Source organism: Phytophthora ramorum (assembly GCF_020800215.1).
Source record: "Phytophthora ramorum isolate Pr-102 chromosome Unknown Phyram_PR-102_s0009, whole genome shotgun sequence".
NCBI classification, from domain to species: Eukaryota; Oomycota; class Peronosporomycetes; order Peronosporales; family Peronosporaceae; genus Phytophthora; species Phytophthora ramorum.
The window spans coordinates 1,500,335-1,517,006 of record NW_027150655.1 but is presented as its reverse complement, the minus strand read 5'-3'; the positions used below and the strand labels follow the sequence as shown (position 1 = coordinate 1,517,006).

The 16,672-nt window shown below is 56.2% G+C and overlaps 7 protein-coding genes across 7 annotated transcripts; 4 read left to right on the top strand and 3 right to left on the bottom strand.

Moving 5' to 3' along the window:
• Positions 1–310: 310 nt before the first annotated feature.
• Positions 311–1,816, top strand: KRP23_10169 (Mitochondrial succinate-fumarate transporter 1; the record flags this gene model as incomplete). The annotated part of the gene is made up of 1 exon (XM_067880588.1): positions 311–1,816. The coding sequence occupies one exon, from the start codon at positions 311–313 to the stop codon at positions 1,814–1,816; it is 1,506 nt and encodes a 501-aa protein (XP_067741999.1).
• Positions 1,817–2,352: 536 nt separating this feature from the next.
• Positions 2,353–3,431, bottom strand: KRP23_10168 (ATP synthase subunit gamma, mitochondrial; the record flags this gene model as incomplete). The annotated part of the gene is made up of 2 exons (XM_067880587.1): positions 2,353–3,217; positions 3,388–3,431. 2 exons carry the CDS (start codon positions 3,429–3,431, stop codon positions 2,353–2,355), a joined length of 909 nt encoding a protein of 302 aa, XP_067741998.1.
• A 321-nt stretch (positions 3,432–3,752) lies between these two features.
• On the bottom strand, positions 3,753–5,924 carry KRP23_10167 (uncharacterized protein; the record flags this gene model as incomplete). The annotated part of the gene is made up of 1 exon (XM_067880586.1): positions 3,753–5,924. One exon carries the CDS (start codon positions 5,922–5,924, stop codon positions 3,753–3,755), a length of 2,172 nt encoding a protein of 723 aa, XP_067741997.1.
• A 2,949-nt stretch (positions 5,925–8,873) lies between these two features.
• KRP23_10166 (Secreted protein F2) lies at positions 8,874–9,359 on the top strand (the record flags this gene model as incomplete). Its single annotated transcript, XM_067880584.1, has 1 exon — positions 8,874–9,359. One exon carries the CDS (start codon positions 8,874–8,876, stop codon positions 9,357–9,359), a length of 486 nt encoding a protein of 161 aa, XP_067741996.1.
• Positions 9,360–11,121: 1,762 nt separating this feature from the next.
• On the top strand, positions 11,122–11,757 carry KRP23_10165 (uncharacterized protein; the record flags this gene model as incomplete). Its single annotated transcript, XM_067880583.1, has 1 exon — positions 11,122–11,757. One exon carries the CDS (start codon positions 11,122–11,124, stop codon positions 11,755–11,757), a length of 636 nt encoding a protein of 211 aa, XP_067741995.1.
• Positions 11,758–12,727: 970 nt separating this feature from the next.
• On the top strand, positions 12,728–14,482 carry KRP23_10164 (Glucosidase 2 subunit beta; the record flags this gene model as incomplete). Its single annotated transcript, XM_067880582.1, has 2 exons — positions 12,728–12,841; positions 12,914–14,482. 2 exons carry the CDS (start codon positions 12,728–12,730, stop codon positions 14,480–14,482), a joined length of 1,683 nt encoding a protein of 560 aa, XP_067741994.1.
• A 244-nt stretch (positions 14,483–14,726) lies between these two features.
• Positions 14,727–16,488, bottom strand: KRP23_10163 (putative serine/threonine-protein kinase; the record flags this gene model as incomplete). Its single annotated transcript, XM_067880581.1, has 2 exons — positions 14,727–15,987; positions 16,085–16,488. The coding sequence occupies 2 exons, from the start codon at positions 16,486–16,488 to the stop codon at positions 14,727–14,729; spliced, it is 1,665 nt and encodes a 554-aa protein (XP_067741993.1).
• Positions 16,489–16,672: the final 184 nt, after the last annotated feature.

Below are 16,672 nucleotides of genomic sequence, written 5' to 3'. Positions count from 1 at the left end.
ACAATCTCGCAACAAGCGCCGTAGACGCAGCGTGCGCTTGCATCCCCACGCCCGACTTGCCTCAGTTGCAGGCAGAAACGCAGTCACCACCGGCACTTCGCCGACCGCAGTTGACTTGCCCCAAGTATACCTTCGTGAAAGCACCTCGCGAGCTTCCCCATCGTCAAATCCGTGCAAAGCCCAACAGGTACGGCGTACCAGTATCTCGAAATTAGCATACAAGCTGCGGTTTCACAGAGCCTCCAAGCAGCAACCACCCAAACACAGCTTCATTCTCCCTCTCGCCTCCTCCTCCGCACTCACCTGAATCATGGCGGACGCTAGTGCCCCCAAGCCGCAGCAAGTCAAAGCCGAGCAGCGCGCCAAGCTCGTGCGCCGCAACTCGCGCGTGACGGTGGATCAGCTGCTGCGCGAGGCCTTCGCGCGCGTGGACATCGATATGGATGGCAAGGTGGACGCGCTCGACATCCAGCGCGGCCTGCGCGTGGCCGGCGTCAAGCTGTCGGCGGACGACGTGGGGCGGCTCATGGCGCGCCTGGACCCGAAGAACCAGGGCCAGCTGAGCTACGAGGACTTCCACGCACTGCACGACGCCTTCATCGTGCAGACGTTCCGCTCCTTCGACAAGGAGAACAAGGGCTACCTCGTGGACGAGGACCTGCAGAACGGCCTGCAGGCGCTGGGCGTGACCGTCACGCTGCAGGAGGCCACGAGCATGATCCAGCAGCTGCACCCGCGTGACGCTCACTGCGTGCACGAGGCCGACTTCAAGTACCTGTACCTGCTGCTGCGCTCCAAGATGGCGTCCCCCACAGCACTCGAGCACTTTCTGTGGGACCCGGATGTGCGCCAGCTCTCTAAGAACTGGTGGAAGGCTAGCGTCGAGGTGGGCGAGGGCGGCCTGCGCGTGCCGCTGCCCGCCGACAAGGACGGCCAGGTCAAGAAGGTCTCGCCCGTCATCAAGTTCTTCGGCGGTGCGCTGTCCGGTGTTATTGAGGCTCTGATCCTCACGCCACTGGACGTGACTAAGACCCGCATGCAGCTCGACAAGACTGGCCAGTACCGCGGCATGGTGGACTGCGGCAAGAAACTGGTGGCGGCGGAAGGCCCTAAGGGGTTGTTCAAGGGCTTCACCCCCTGGACGGTGCACGTCGTGCTCAAGAACGGCACGCGCTTCTACTTCAATGCCATTTTCCGCCGCATGCTTGCCGACCAGAACGGACAGGTGAGCGGCGCCAACGAGTTCCTTGCTGGCGCGCTGGCGGGTGCCACCGAGGCTGTGCTCATTGTCACGCCATTCGAGGTCATCAAGACGCGACTGCAGGGCCAGGACATCATCAAGGGAAAGATCCCCAAGTACCAAGGCCCCGTGCACACTGCCGTGACGGTTATCAAGCATGAGGGCCCGCTTGCGCTCTGGAAGGGCCTGGCGCCCACGATCGGCCGTCAGGGACTGAACCAGGCCTGCAGCTTCTGGTCCAACAACTTCATCAAAAAGCACGTGTGGAAGCTCCAGGACGGCGACTCGCTGCCGGCGTGGAAGAGCGGGCTTACGGGTATGATCGGTGCTATCCCTGGCCCGTGCATTAACTGCCCCATGGATGTGGTGAAGACTCGTCTTATGGCGCAGGAGACTGCTGCTGGTGCTGGCGGCAAGTACAAGGGCATGGTGGACGCCATGGTCGTGGTCGCCAAGGAGGAAGGCGTCGGCGCGCTGTATAAGGGTCTTGTGCCGCGTCTTGCTCGTCTGTGTCCGTCGTACGGTATCCAGTGGCTCGTCATGGACAAGGTCACCGAGTACTTCTCCAAAAACTAAGGGAGGTCGCTCCCACAAGCGCTCTGCTAGTCAGGCAGGCAGACGTACACGCTGTGTCACAGCAGCGATAGATGCCTATTTCGTCGCCTGCATCTACATAGAGTCCCTATTCCATACCCTACAAACACTATTCTACCTAGCTCCTCCAGTGGCAAAGCAGCTAAATACACTTCGATATGATTATCATCTTCGCGTACAGAAAGTTGAGGAAGAACATGATGCTTGACGCCCATGGATTTGTTTAACAAAATAGACACAGATTAATGCGAGTGCAGACGTGGCTCAATAATGCAGAGCTGCACAAGTAGAACTACATGCAGCAGTCGAGGAGATGGTTTTGCTGTTTATTTCCGTCGACACCACGCTTCTTGTTGCTCGTACTTCCTCGATTTCAAGCTCGCGCCCGCCGTCCCTCACTCCTAGCTACACTGGAAAGCAAGTTCATCTCGCGCGCGAGGATTTATTTCGTCCGTTCCGTTCCGGACCCGCTGCCAGCACCCTGATTCAGCACTGTGCAGCAGGGCTCATGAACGCGCTTAACCGTCCAGGGAGGCAGCACCCGAAATAATTTCAATCAGCTCCGTGGTAATGCGGGCCTGGCGAGCCTTGTTGTACACGAGCGTGAGCGAGCCAATGAGGTCCTCGGCGTTGGTGGTGGCGTTCTCCATGGCCGCCATGCGCGACGACTCCTCGCTGGTCGAGTTCTCGATCATGCCCTGGAAAATGGCCGTGGCGATCTCGAACTCCTTGAGGTCGGCGAGCAGCTCGTCCTTGTTGTCGGGCTCGAGCTCGTACAGGTCGAAGGCGTCCGAGTCCGGCTGCACGGCGAGCGAGCGCACAGACGGCAGGTACGTGATGGCCGACTGGAACTTGTTGTACACGACGTGCACCTTCTCCGACTCGGACGCGGCCGTGGCCACGACAGCCTCGGCGATGGCGCTGGCCACCGTGAAGTTGGGGGGCGACGCGAACGTCTCCGTGACGTTGCCGCGGATGTTGTCGCCGAGGTCGCGACGCAGCTGGGCGCGGGCCTTGTCGCCGATCACGAAGACCTGCGAGTGGTCCTCCACGCCAGCGATCTGCTTGCGCGTGGTCTTGGCAATGCCCGAGTTGATGCCGCCGCACAGGCCGCGGTCCGACGAGACGACGACGAAGAGGTTGTCGCCCTCGAGTTCCTCGGTGGGGGCCACGCCGTCCGTCTCGATCACGCGGTTGTGCGAGCCCTTGACGTTGTCCAGCCACGCGGTGAAGGGGCGACCGGCGTTCATGCGGTTCTCAGCGCCGCGCATCTTGGCGGCCGACACCATCTTCATGGACTTGGTGATCTTGGCGATGTTGGACGTGGCCGTGATGCGCTGCAGAATCTGCTTCTCCGTGGCCATGCCGCGGGTCTGCACCGTCCTATTGATTGGGGCAAACAGTGTTAGATATTGTCATTTTAGGACGCTAGACAGCTCTCTCTCTCTCTCTCTCTCTCTGGGGGATTGCTAGTGCAGCAGAGAGAGCTGGAGCATGCATGGGGTATGGGAAGAGAGATCAGCGTCTGCACAAGACGGTGGGGAGGTACGCACTTGAGCACGGGCGCCGACTTCTTGACGAGAATCATCATGACCATCCTGTCGTTCTTGCTCTGCTGTGGGGCGGCGAATCTGGGTGTCTGGGTGTCTGTGGTTCAGAGCCGCTCGTTTTGGGGAGCCCCCTTGGGGCAGTGACGTGATATGTACATTTTGTGCAGTGAAACAGCCAATGAGAGGGAGAGATGTTTTCAGATATTCGGTGGCGCAAATATAGCTTTCCGATGATCCCGAGTGGCTCGTGTGCCTACGCTTTTTAGCCAGTGATATCGTCTATTTGGTAGAAGAGCAATTGATTGGGTGAAAGCGTGTGAATGAAAGTGTGATCCACACAAAGGAAACTTCAACGCCGTGCATTCTATTCACTTGCTATCGCCGACGCTGCTGGGCCAGGCTGTGGCGAACACAGACTCGCGCCAACCCATTGTGCGCTTCGGCTTGCCACCGCTCAGCGAGTTACCCGCCGTGTTCATGATCGCGCTCATCAGCGAGCGGGGCTGCGGTGACGTGTGCTTGAGGCAAAACGCCTGCCGCCGCGCCTTAGGACGCTGGCTTTCCTCGATTTCGTCATCTTCTTGATCCCTGTTCTCATTATCGTTGACTTCATTTTCTGACTGTTCCTCCTCCTCCCCCTCGTCATTCACAGAGCGCAAGAGTGTTGAGACGCTGCAACGCATGGCCCCGCGACGCACGGTAGGCCGCAGACGTGCGTAAAAGGCGATTGCCTGCTGGATTGAGCGCGGTCGCCAGGCGCTGCCGCAGTTCCCAGTGCGGTTACACAGCGTCTGCGCCGCGTGGAAGTGCTGCTGAGCTTCCTCAAGGTCCTCTGTTTGAACAAAGTGCTCACCCATCTCGTACTCCGCCATCGCTTCAATGTGCACATCCTTTAGAGCTCGGCTGCGTGTTAGTACCTGCACGAGCTCAGCGTGCGCGATCTCGGGTTCTTCCATTAGTTGAAGTGTCTTAGCGACGTGCACACGTGCTCTCAGCTCGTATTCCCGATCCCCGACATGGAGCGCCGCCTGCAGGCTTTCACGAAAGGTCTTCAGTGCTTTCTCGTAGCCCGTGGTGCGTTGTAACAATGCTGTGGCGTGGGCTTCAGCGCACTGCATCTCCAGACGTGACCACACCGCAGAGTCCGAGTTGTTACCGTTAAAGTGCTTTGCAAGCTCAAAGCCCATCTCTGCGTATGCCAAGCTGTGAGCCATTGCAGTGCATCGCCTCCAGCTCCCTGATGCTTGTAGTAGTCGCGCCAACATCAGTAAAACGTCACTGGACAAGTCAGCGAGTGACGAGGTAGACGCCGACTCCGCAGCGCGGCGTACAGCGGGAGCCCAAGTGTGCACAATCCATTTCCTCGCTGTGCGGTTCTGCACCAGGGTTTGCGAGGAAGTTGAAGCAGCTTGAGTGAGCTTCTCGACCGTTCGAACGGCGGCGTCGTCTGCCATGTCGAGACCAAGCGCTGAGCACGCGATACTGCTCTGAAGAAGCAGCGCTAGCGTTGCAAGAGCCGTCTGAAGAGCTGCGTCCAATTGACGCACTTCTGCGGGTAAAGCACAACGGTGGTGAATGTTTAGGTGCATGAGATGCTCGAGTTTCTCCAGCCAAGTCGAACGAGCTCCTTCTTCGAGAACCTGAAAATGTGTCGCTATCTGGTTCCAGAACGAGCTGTGCTCAGTTGGCGTCAGTGTCGAAGCGACTGCAGGCTGCTTGGTCGCCCTTTGCTCGGGCTGGTCGTTGTTGTCTCCATCATCTTCGTGTTGGTCCATAGCTACTTGGACAGAGCTGCTAGTCGCCATCATCGATATTGCCGCAGAAGTCATTCGTAACTTGGGCAAAAGGTTAGCACTATCGGCTCGTGCTTCAACGTCCAGTTGCTCAGCCAAGCTTGTGATCGCACTGCTTTCCGGTAATGCCGCTGCTGCTAGGGCTGTGAAAGCGCAAGCGTGCGCAAGCTCTCCCAAACTACGCGAACAATACGCCGACAGTAAGTGAGCCTCCGCAATTGTGGCGTTGTTCAATGTAAGAGCTGCTGCAGCCTGAGAGTCTTGAAGTGCCTGACGAATAGCCTCTAGCATTGGTGCTGCTTGGTTCGCTTCGTCGCTTACAGTGGTTGCCGATGGACCAGAGGCTAGAATGTCTAGAGGGACTGCCGTGGAGGCGTCGTAGTCAACAAACGCCAGAAGTGCTGCAGCTCGGCGGCAGTACAAATTAGCGAGATTCTCCGTCTCAGTATTTGTTGCGGATCGCGCTGCATCACCCTCGTCATCTTCGTGGTTGTTGCTTGCAGTACTCAATGATGCAGACTGGAGTTGTTGTGTTAGCTGCTGAAGAAGATGAAGGTCACCGAGCAGCGTTGGTTGCTTGACTGGCAGTGAAAGTTGTTGCTCGATCTCCGTGTCTTTGGTCAAACTCGAGTCTTCCTCTTCCTCCGGATTACTCAGACTCTCTTTCTGCTTGAAGAGAATCTCAAATATGGAGGTCGTAGTTGTCACATCCGTGAGAGTGTTCGCGCACAGTGATGTTGAGGTCATTGTAGTAACGCTTGCAGGGTAAGCTTGGTGGCTTGGTTGGAGTGGGGCTAATTGCAATGTGCTGCTATGGCGACGACCCGAAAGGGCCTGCCCAGTAGAGCAACAAATACAAGCATCAAGGGATTGTGCATAATGCCCCGAAAACCTCTGCACGATAACAATAGACAGAAGTTCAACGGCCACAACGTGGCTTGTCGGGAACATTTCAACCACCTTTACGCGATGAAGCAGAGTGGCAGGCGAAAGGTGCCATCCAAAACAAGCCAGCCAACCCACTTTCGCAGGTCTATTATCGCCATAAGAATGACGATTTGTGTAGGATACCGACATTTATGTTGGTAAATGCCAATTGCTCGTATTGAACAAGTTCACCCAGGCTCAACCAGAAACGCAGCGATTAATGCAGATGCGGCATCAGCCCCTCCAACATAGAGCTCAGATAATGTAGCATGTTCTCACTCAGCTACGATTGAGCGGTGTTGTGGATAACCTGTTTCATCTGAGCGAGAGATGACGCCTGCGCAGTGAATAAAGACCAGAGGCGCGTACAAGGTACTAGTACATGTAGCCGTTAACATATACTTAGTCGTCTGTGCTTCTCTCAAGCCACTTCAGTAAGAAGTTGTGAGCATTTGGGGTGTGGTTGAAGCTCTCCTTGCCTTCTGTTATGTAGAAAGAGATCGACCGTCACGAGGCCATTATTTCCGAACACATTCGAGCTGCGCCGCTCTCCTCCAGAGGTATCCAACCAAGCACACCCGTGCACAATGTGGCTTACACTCTGGATCGAAGACGATGCGAAGAGGGTTATGGTCCATAACTTGTGGGCTCCTCCTTTCGCCTTGGCATGCATACCACCTCTTGGGTCGTCGACCGGCACGCAGGACTCGTTACGAAGGGGCGACGGTAAGTTGAAGTGAATGGCCAATCAGAAATCGCGCGATCAGCGAACGCGAGAGTATCCAGCTACCAGTAGTTGGCGGAGCTGTCATCTCCTGAATAGGAGCAATGCCTCACCCCAGTTATCTATAGCGGAGCTACCTGGTCGAAGATAAGACCACGTGTTTGCCGCTATTGTGGACGAGCTGTAGATCCCAGAAACAATATTAATTTGGCAGCGCCAGTTGAAGGCACCTCACCGATGGCTGCAGCGAGTTACTCGCTCAATAACGGCGCACGCACCGAGCTGTGTTATGCTACACCACCCGCATCGTTGTAGCTGTAAATGACCTGAAACGAACAGCATAACGACATAGGATCGGAGGTATGCACAATTAGCGCTCCCACTACTGACCCTTTCGCACTTGCTTCGGATGCATACGCGCGCGATGCACACGAAGCAAGCAGAGCTGACGATTGCCGCCTCTCATGGCTTGTTGGCAGTGTTGTCAACTTTACAATGTCTCACTCTATGGTTGTCAATTGCAACCATACAGTGAGACGGACATCAAAGTATGCCAGTTAAAGTGCATCCAACCGTACTCGTGCCGAGAAAATATGCTCGCTAGAGGCGAAGATGCAGCCAAGCTTGTAGCGGCTTCATTGCAGCCTCGTGCGCTTTTTACAGTGGTGTGACAAAACGGGTTTAGAAACCCTGTCCGAGATGCAATGTGTAGGGGCTGTTCGTACTCGCGTTGATGTAGTTTTTAGTTGCTTTTGCCTCAAGTCGCGCACACACTCCGCAGCGTCCGAACTCTTCGGGACCCGGTGGAGTAGTAATGAATCAGGAAATGCCACGAAAGGGCAAGCGAGCGCCGCACCGATACGAAGGCAGGGCGGTACTCCTGCAGAATGTCGTGCCAAAAAACTTGGCGCGTGGCCATGGTTTGCTCCTCCGCTGATTTGAGTCGGGATATAGGAACGAAGACATGGCAAGTGACATGGTGGTTAGTTGCCATTGTGCGGACAGCCCGTTCGCGGCGGCACCGCGTGCTTGACTCCGCCCTGGAGCTGCGAACTTCGGCCCGGCGAGGCGGCAAACGGTAGCATCGACATCCACACAGTTGGGGCTGCTTGGAGAGAGTCGCTGCTGGCAACCACTAGTGTCCTACTGCTCACCTCCACCTGGTCAAGTCGCTCTTGGCGCGGAGCGTTCGAAATCGAACTGTCGCTAGCTGGCCCCTTTCGGAGAGATCAAGGTCTTTCGTAGCAGAGCGAGCCGGTGTGCCCAAATACCAATTGGTATTTGGTATTGGTTGGTGATGCAGCGCCACTGCAGAAGCTATCGTCCGCATGACATCCGCGAAGCACAATAATAACAAAAAATGCTGCTCAGGTGCTGCGGCCCGAATACATTTTTCGTCGGTGGATGACCATCATGATGAACTTTTCAGCGTCTGCGAAAAGAGCTCAGCCCCGCCCATATGCCCGGCCGTGTACGTGCATGCCAGTGCGCTGAGCACTCGCCAGCCAGCACCTTGCGGTCGCTTTCCCCGCGAACGGGTAAGCGGAGACAGTCTCCGTTACACCGCTTCGCCTCCTATTGAGAAGCGCTGGCGACTTCTTTACAAGCCGCACTGTCATTGGCAAGGGCAATGCTGCCAACAAGAGGACCGGCTTCAGGCCCAGTGACTAACGTCGAGGGGGCTCAAAGCGAGCAAGAATATCTCTGGACGGCAACTTGACTGCCCAAAAATCGCGGAAGCTTGGAGCCGCCGGTTCAGTAGAGTACGTTTGGGCTTGAGGCTGCCCTCGCATCGGTCGATACGTCGTCGTTACTCTTGGTGCAGTAGCGGTGGTCTGTAGCCGGCTCCAGTTGGTGCCGAGTTGCGTCTACGACAAGCGAACGCCTAGACTGGCGAAGCGCCCAGAACAATAAAGACAGCGTCTCGGATCCCCACTACTCAATTTGCCTTCGACCACGCATTTGACAAACGCACGAACCGATCTCGCCGACGAGCATAGGTTACCACCGCAAACAACAACCCAAACAGCCAAGCACATTCAACCATGTCGACCACCAACGCCGCCACGACTACTACCGCTGCCGACAACAAGCAGGCCGCCGCATTGCTCCCCACGGAGGTGCGCTGCTCGTACCCCAGCAAGCTCTGCAACAACCACCGCGCCGTGAAGGACAACGGCGACTTGCACAAGCTTTGCGATTTTCACCGCAAGAAGGCCAACGTGAATCAGCAACGCATGCAACAGAAGCGCCGCCTCATTCGCCAGCAAATGGTCGAGCGCAAGAAACGCTTCCTGGACGCGACACAGGCGCCCATGGAGTACAACACCGTCACGAATATGATGGAGCCGAAGGAGCCGCTTTGCAACCTCTCGCACGAGGAAGTGATGATGCTCGAGGTCATGCTCTTTGACGACGAGGACGACGAGGACTTCGTAATCCCCAGTGACGGTATGACGAGCTACCCGGTGGGTATGCCCATGGGCACTTATCCGGCACCGGGCATGCTTTCCGGTAACTTGTCGCTGTAGGACGGATGATCTCGTCCGCGGCGAAGTGACCGCCCCACACTCGTTTTGTTCATCGTTCCGCATAGAGTAATTTAGCACCGCAACAAACAGAAACACTCCCGAGGCACCCCCGTGCTCGCCGTTTTGCCTGCATGTCTTACATTGACAGTGACAATAAAGTGGAAGTCTTTCCCAAGACGCCCAATCGCTATTATACCTTTTTCTCTTTACACCCTCTTAGCAGTTGCTCAATGAGCAACGCTCATACGCCGCTGTCACCTCATCGTCGAAGCACGAGGACTTCTTCCACCCAGACGGGCTCCGACCACAGCGCCAGTCCCCGTTGCGGAATGTCGTCACATTGCGTTAAGCTTACAGCCTGCTCCGAGGCTGAACTGGTAGAGCTGACCACCGCAAGATCCATAGAGTGGCAGCACCATTGGCCAGATGATGACAATGATTTTATGCAATGAGCATACGCATCGAGGACATTTCGCGGCCCGTGGGAGACTGAGAGACCACTGCGAGACAACGATTGCGGGACCGAATACGTTGAAGCGCTGACTCATCGCTTCAGCCACCAAGACATGGCTCCGGCTCGCTCATTTCGTAGCGAAAATAACCGTTGAATGGATAGTGGCACTATTCGGTTCAAGACTTGACTGGCCATGCTTGTTTGAGTCGGGATCCCCAACGCTGTTGCCTGATGGCTAGTGAAAGCGGAGCCAAAGAAACTTGCCTGGCTAGCGCAGCCGCAAGACGGAATCCGGGTCCCATACGGGCCCATGTCCCCAGCTGCAGCAGGATTTGTGCGAGTACGTTGAAGTTGCCCGTAACAACATGGTTTCACTCACATCTGCATGACAACACTGCTGTTCGCCTCTCGACGATGTCAATGCAGACAAACCGCTACCACCGAGACCACCCTTCGCTGAAATTTGATCTTGAGATGCAGTGGCAATGAAGGCCCGGAAAATCCACCTCAAACCCTGTATGAATAGATAAACTCCCGATACTGAGACATGTACATTGTGAGAACATATAGAGCCCAAGTGCAGACACCTTCTAAACCAAATATTAAGGACGTGGCTGATTACGAGTCATGGTCGCTAGCTTTCGCGCTTTCTCGAAGACTGAGCCGCCAACATTCTTGCTCTCGTCTGTATCGACACGCTCGCAGTTTTTGGAGGCTGATAATTTTTTACTACAGTAGTAAAAGGTACTACCCAATTTGAAGCAGCAAATTTTAAGAGAACTCCTATCATTCCACTAGCAAGCAGCCATGCAGATACCGGTGTCGCCCATATACGTCTGGCACCGAGACCCATTTGCACGCTTGGGCCCTGCGACAAGGTGGCGGGAGATGGGAACGCCGTTCGGCGTCTCGAATTTTCTCACTGCGAAATGATGTGGCGCACACCACGCAATTCCGGACGTTTACCGATATTTCGCGTATTCTGATTGGCCAGAACTGACAGACCATCACTCATTTTCAGACAAATGAGTGATGGTATATCCTATTGACCAATGAGAGAGAAGGAAAAGCCGTTTAAACTTCTGGATTCACAGTGCAAATATTCCGCTGGATTGTTCTGCACATGACGTTATGGTGGCTCCACGCCTGCCTGTATGCGTCTTCCGCGCGCTATGACATTGCAGGCGCTTACGCTTGTCCAACGCTCCTGTTGAGGAGACACAAGCTCATCTACAGCTCACAACTCAAATTACCCAGTGCAAGTGACAGCTCGCACACGAAGCGGCCATTCTCGCACTACAGCTCGACATGACGGACAGATTCGCCGTGGATCTTACGGAGACTTCGTTCTCGGGCCAGCTCAGCGGCAGCAACAGCCCAGCGCCTGTGCCCGAGGAGTTGCGCTGCCAGTACTCGAGCAAGCGCTGCGAGAATGAGCGTACGCACAAGAAGAGCGGCGGCCTGCACAAGTTCTGCGCCATGCACCGCGAGAAGGCCAACCGCAACCAGATGCGCCTGGACCACCGGCGACGCGTCTTGAAGCAGCAGCAGAAGGAACTACAGCGTCAGCAACAGGCGCAGCAGATGCAGCGGGCACACAGCAGCTCGGCCTCCGCCATGGCTGCAGGACAGAACTTCCACTACAACAGCAGAATGCAGCGCGGCCCCGCCATGCACAGCCCCGTCGGTGCCAAGCCTGTGTCACCGCCCAACATGTCTATCAGTATGAGCATGCCCATGCAGGCCTACCAAGTTATGGAGATGCAGCAGCCACAGCCACCACAGCAGCAGCCGACGCCAAACCTCCCGCTGTTCAACCAACAGGACCTGGAGATCCTGGAGGCACTGCTCTTCAGTAGCGACGAGGAACAGAGCGACGCCCTCCCGATCGTACATTGCAGCGCGCCGCAGTACTTCCGGTCGCCGTCGTTTGTCAACGTTTGAAGGCGCGGCGCCGCCGCGGCTTCTCCAGACCCAGATCCGGGCGGCGCGAAGTTGGAGTACCCGAACGTGTCGGACGCAGAATTTTAGTATAAGGAGCGCGCACACCATCGTCAGTGAACCAGCGCGGTGTGCGCCGAGATAGATAGTTGATAGCGAAAAAACGAATTATTTAGTCATAGGTATAAGAGCTGGCCGCAGGAAACCAGCCCCAGGCAGCAGCGCAACGCAGTACATGTCAATATATAAACAAATATTGCTGCCGTCAACAGCACTTCTTGTTCGTCTACAGGTTTTGGAATGCATCGTGTGCTAACAGGTGCGCTAATGCGAAAAATTAACGCAAAAATATAGCCATCATAGGTACACGGTACACGTTGAAGTGCCTCGGATGCGCCAGATCTGGTGGCAACTTGCCACTGGCAAATGCTTTCCACGGCAACTTGCAAGACTTCGTTTTTCTCGTTCACAATTCTTTCGGCGGCGTCGACGCCACACCAGGTCGAGCTCTAGCGCCATGGCTTCTTCGCTCACGGTACAGTCACCTTGGCCATTACTGGAGGCAGCATCAACCTCAACAACGACGCCTACAGTTATGCTGCCGTCTCGGACAGGAACTGCGGCCATCTTCGTGGTGGGTCGACGTCGGTCGCCCACGAGGCCCTCGCGCAGTCGAGTCCTGAAAGAAGCTGCGGCGCTCGAAGTGAAGCGACTCTCTGCGGAAACGGCCGAAGCGAAAAATGAGGCGGAGAGGGATAGATTCATCGAGCTGCCCGACGATTATGGAGAAGAGAGATGTATCCACTTGCCAAACGACGAAGAAGAGATACCTGAGCTCGAAGAGGTCGATACAACCGCCATGGCCTAACGTTGAAGTGCTGATTACGTTGCACGAGTAGTCATTAAGTTGCTTCAATCAATCAATTGCCATTTTAGGGCCGTATCCGACTTGCCACGTCACCCTCAGCTCGTCATGGTTCTGCAGCGTGTTGCGACGTCGCTGGCGTTGTTGTCTCTAGGTGTGAGCGCCTCCGACTGGCACGGCATCTCCCCCGTGCTGCAGCAGAAGCTCAGCGCCGTCTCCAGCGTGCGTAGCGTCCCCCAAAACCTTTGTGTAGCTTATTTTCTTATTTGTGGCGTCTACTTGTGGCAATGTTAGTTTACATGCGACCATGGCCAGCAGCGACTGGATCTGAGTCACCTCAATGACAATTACTGTGACTGCACGGACGGCAGCGACGAGCCGGGCACGTCAGCTTGCTCCCATACTGGCGCCGTGTTCCACTGCGTCAACGCGGGCTTCTTAGCCTCGGACGTGCCCACGTCGCGGGTCAACGACGGCATCTGCGACTGCTGCGACGGCTCGGACGAGTACGCGAGCGGCGCGGACTGCGGCTCACAATGCGAAGCCAAGATGCAGAGCTTCAAGGCCGGCAAGAAAGACCTGATCGAGCAGGTGGAGGCAGGGCTGAAGGACCGCGGGGCGCTGGTTGCGGAGGCCAAGACACTGTGGGACGCAGAACAGCAGAAGAAGCAGCAGCTTGAAGCCTCGACGGCTTCGCTGCGTGTCATGGCGGAGCAATTGGAGGCCAGGAAGGAGGAGGAGGAACGGCTCGAGGAGGAGACGAAGCAGGGCCTCGTTGCGACCACCAAGCAGGAGATCTTGAGGCAGTTAGGGCTGCTGGATCTGACCAAGGAGCAGCTGCTATCGATCATCCTGGAGGTTGGACGCCAGGGCGTGGCGGCCAAACACGAGCTGCTACCGATTATTCGCCAGGAGCGTGAGGCGACGCAGGAAGGAGACGAAGAGCTGGCAAAGACCCCCATGGACGAACAGGATGAGGCGTTCCGTGAGCGTGACGATGAACGTCAGAAAGAGTCGCGTCGCGTTGAGAAGTTGATTGAAGAGCGTCGAAAGACGGAGGAGAAGAAGGCGCAGGAAGCCAAGGAGGCGCTGGAGAAAGCAGCAGAGGAGGCTGCAGCTGAAGTTGGTGAAACGGGTGAAGCTGTGGTGGAGCCTGAGACGGAAGCGCTGGGTACTGTCGCCGAGGAGGCGGAAGCACCGAAGGAAGAGGAGGGAGATCTCACCTTGCCGGAAGTGGAAACTCGTCCCATTGAACTACTGTTTGAAGAGCTGGTATCGAGTGAGCGGTACGAGCGTAGCCAAGCTGTGTTGACCCGGAAGCAGCACGAAGACACTAACGAAGAACTGGTGAAAGAAGAGAAGAAGCTGGCGGAGGCACAAAAGCTCATGGACAAGGACTATGGCGTGGATCACCTGTTCTTTGCCCTGCGCGACAAGTGTGTTGAGTCAGAGGCAGGACAATACAAGTACAAGATCTGCTTCTTCGGCAAGGCCACTCAGGACCACACCAAACTGGGCGATATGGAGGATATCAAGGCCCCCGAGCTGGCTGAGAGCTCTGGTGAAGATGCGTCGGCCCCTGCCGAAGAGACCGCGGCAGCAAAAACAATTGTGAAAGAGATCAAGTTCACTAATGGTCAAAAGTGCTGGAACGGTCCGAACCGGTCGCTGACAGTGAAGCTGGAATGTGGCCCAGAGCCAATGGAGCTTTCTGGTATTGAGGAGCCCAGCACCTGCGTCTACACGGCTAAGCTACGCACGCCTGCTATCTGCAGCGAGGATGATCGTGAACGGATCATGACGTTTGACGATGCTCGGGTCACGCCTCACCACATCGAAATTGAGGTTCCGGCCACGCTGTAAGCTCCGAGTTGCTGGACATAGTGAGTCTGACGAGCTGACCAGCGTTTGGCTGTGGTGCGACATACTCAGACACTCACTGTGCGAGCTGAAGTTGTTGACGATGCATGAATACAGATAACGCAAAGCACTCATGGAACTGTGGAATTAGTTTTTGTGAAGATTAGGGATGTTGTTTCAAGATATGCAACTGGGTCCGCGTTCGCGCGAGGGCACTCTGCAAATTGTTGTTAGCGAACTTCCTGGCTTAAAAAGGATTCGAGGAATGATAGCCTGGGTTTGCAGGAGCCCCACCACCCCACATTTGCTGTGGCATTTGCTGCTGCTGCATCGGGAAGCCGCCAGGGAATCCTTGCTGAGCCATGTGAGGTTGTCCCATGTGAGGTTGGTTCATGTGCTGTTGGCCCATGTGCTGCTGACCCGTGTGAGGTTGGCCCCTGTGCTGTTGACCCATGTGAGGCTGCCCCATGTGCTGTCCTCCTGGCATCCCACCGTAAAGTAGCGCTGGAGGCGGAGCATCAATTTCTGCAAAAGGATCCGCCTCTGGTACATGGGGTACCATAGCAGGAGGCTGCACGGGTGCTGTTGGAGCAGGAGGTGCAGGAGGCGCATCGAAGTCAAATACACTTGCGACTGGAGCGGGTGCTTGCTGCTTGACAGGACCAGGAGGGAGGTCGAACGGATCCGCCTTTGCCGACCCGGGAGCAAACGCATTGTTGCCTCCACTCTGACCAAACGATGTTGGTGACGGGAAGCTGGCAAAATCAGCGAACCCCTGTGCCGACGCAGTCCAAGTCGTATCAAAAGCGCCAGGTGCCGCAGCCTTCGCGGCCGGTAGTTTGCTGTCCGAGATGGTGGGGCTGAAATCCATGTTCAGGAGGTCTCCCGCGTCCGGAGTTTTGCTCGCCACCGTTTCCTTCCTCGCCTCGGTCTTCTTGGCTGCGGAGGTCGAGGTGGAAGCTGCGTTGTCGGCCTTCTCTTTCTTCTTCTTCTTAGACGCCCCGGGCAGCGGCGGCAGTGGACGACCGCAAACGATCTCATCGAGGCACTCCATGACGTGTTCAATGGTTGCACGTTTCTCGACATCCGCCGTGAGCATGCGGGCAATAATGGCGTGCACATCCGGCGAGTACGTGGAGCTCGAAGGGATCGTGTACCTGTCGGTGCGCAGGCCCTCAAGCGGGAACGGCGACTTGAAGAATGCCATGCTGTAAAGGATGCAGCCCATGGCCCACACGTCCACAGCCTCAGTCAACTCACCCGAGCCGAACATGGCCGTGCCTTCCACATCCGCCAGTTCAGGCGATCGGTACATCGCTGTCGTACGCTTGGACACGTTGTCGGATTCACGCATGCGATCCGCCTTGGTAGCAAGCGACTGCGGCCCTTCCACACATGACCCGAAGTCGCACAACTTGTACACACCTTCCTTGCCCAGCAAAAAGTTCTCGAGCTTGAGATCGCGGTGCGCAATTGGCGGGTTCTGCGCGTGCAGCATGGCCACAGGTCTGGTCACAACGAAATTAAGTTGGACATGGTACAGGTGCAACATGAGTCAGCATATACTCATCTCCAGTGAGTCATCAGATAAGACGTGCAACATACTCGCAGAGCGTCTTGAACGTCCGCAGCAGCTCGTGCTGCGAAAAGCGTTTCGTGCCCATTTTGAGCATATTCTCCTGCATGTGTCCGCCGGGGCAGTACTCCATGAGGATGAAGACCTCGTTTTTGTCGCCCCGAGCCTTGCTGGTCTGCGAGGACACAAACTGCACCACCTGCGGGTGGCTCAGCCGCTGGTGCAGGCGGATCTCGCTCGCGATCCAATCCGCTGTCTGCTCGTTGTGCGCCACGAGACGCTTCAGCACCAGCGGCGCAGCGGTGGGTGGCGCGCGCACGTCCTTGACTAGGAAGATGAAGGACGAGCCGCCTTCGCCCAGATACTGCACGGCCTCCACCTCGTGGCGGCCCACCACCATGCGCTTCCCGACTTGCTGCTGCACGTTGCCCATACCGACAGAAAGGAGCTCCAAACTTGTTTCCACCTGCTCAAAAGCCTTTGTGAGCAGAAATATAGCACTGATCTTGGCCACACGTCGGCGACGTCGCTTCGCTCCATAACCGCCGCACTTCAAGGTTCACCTTCGAGCGACATTTCTCACTCGCTGTATGTTGCACGTGGTGTGTGCCACACCT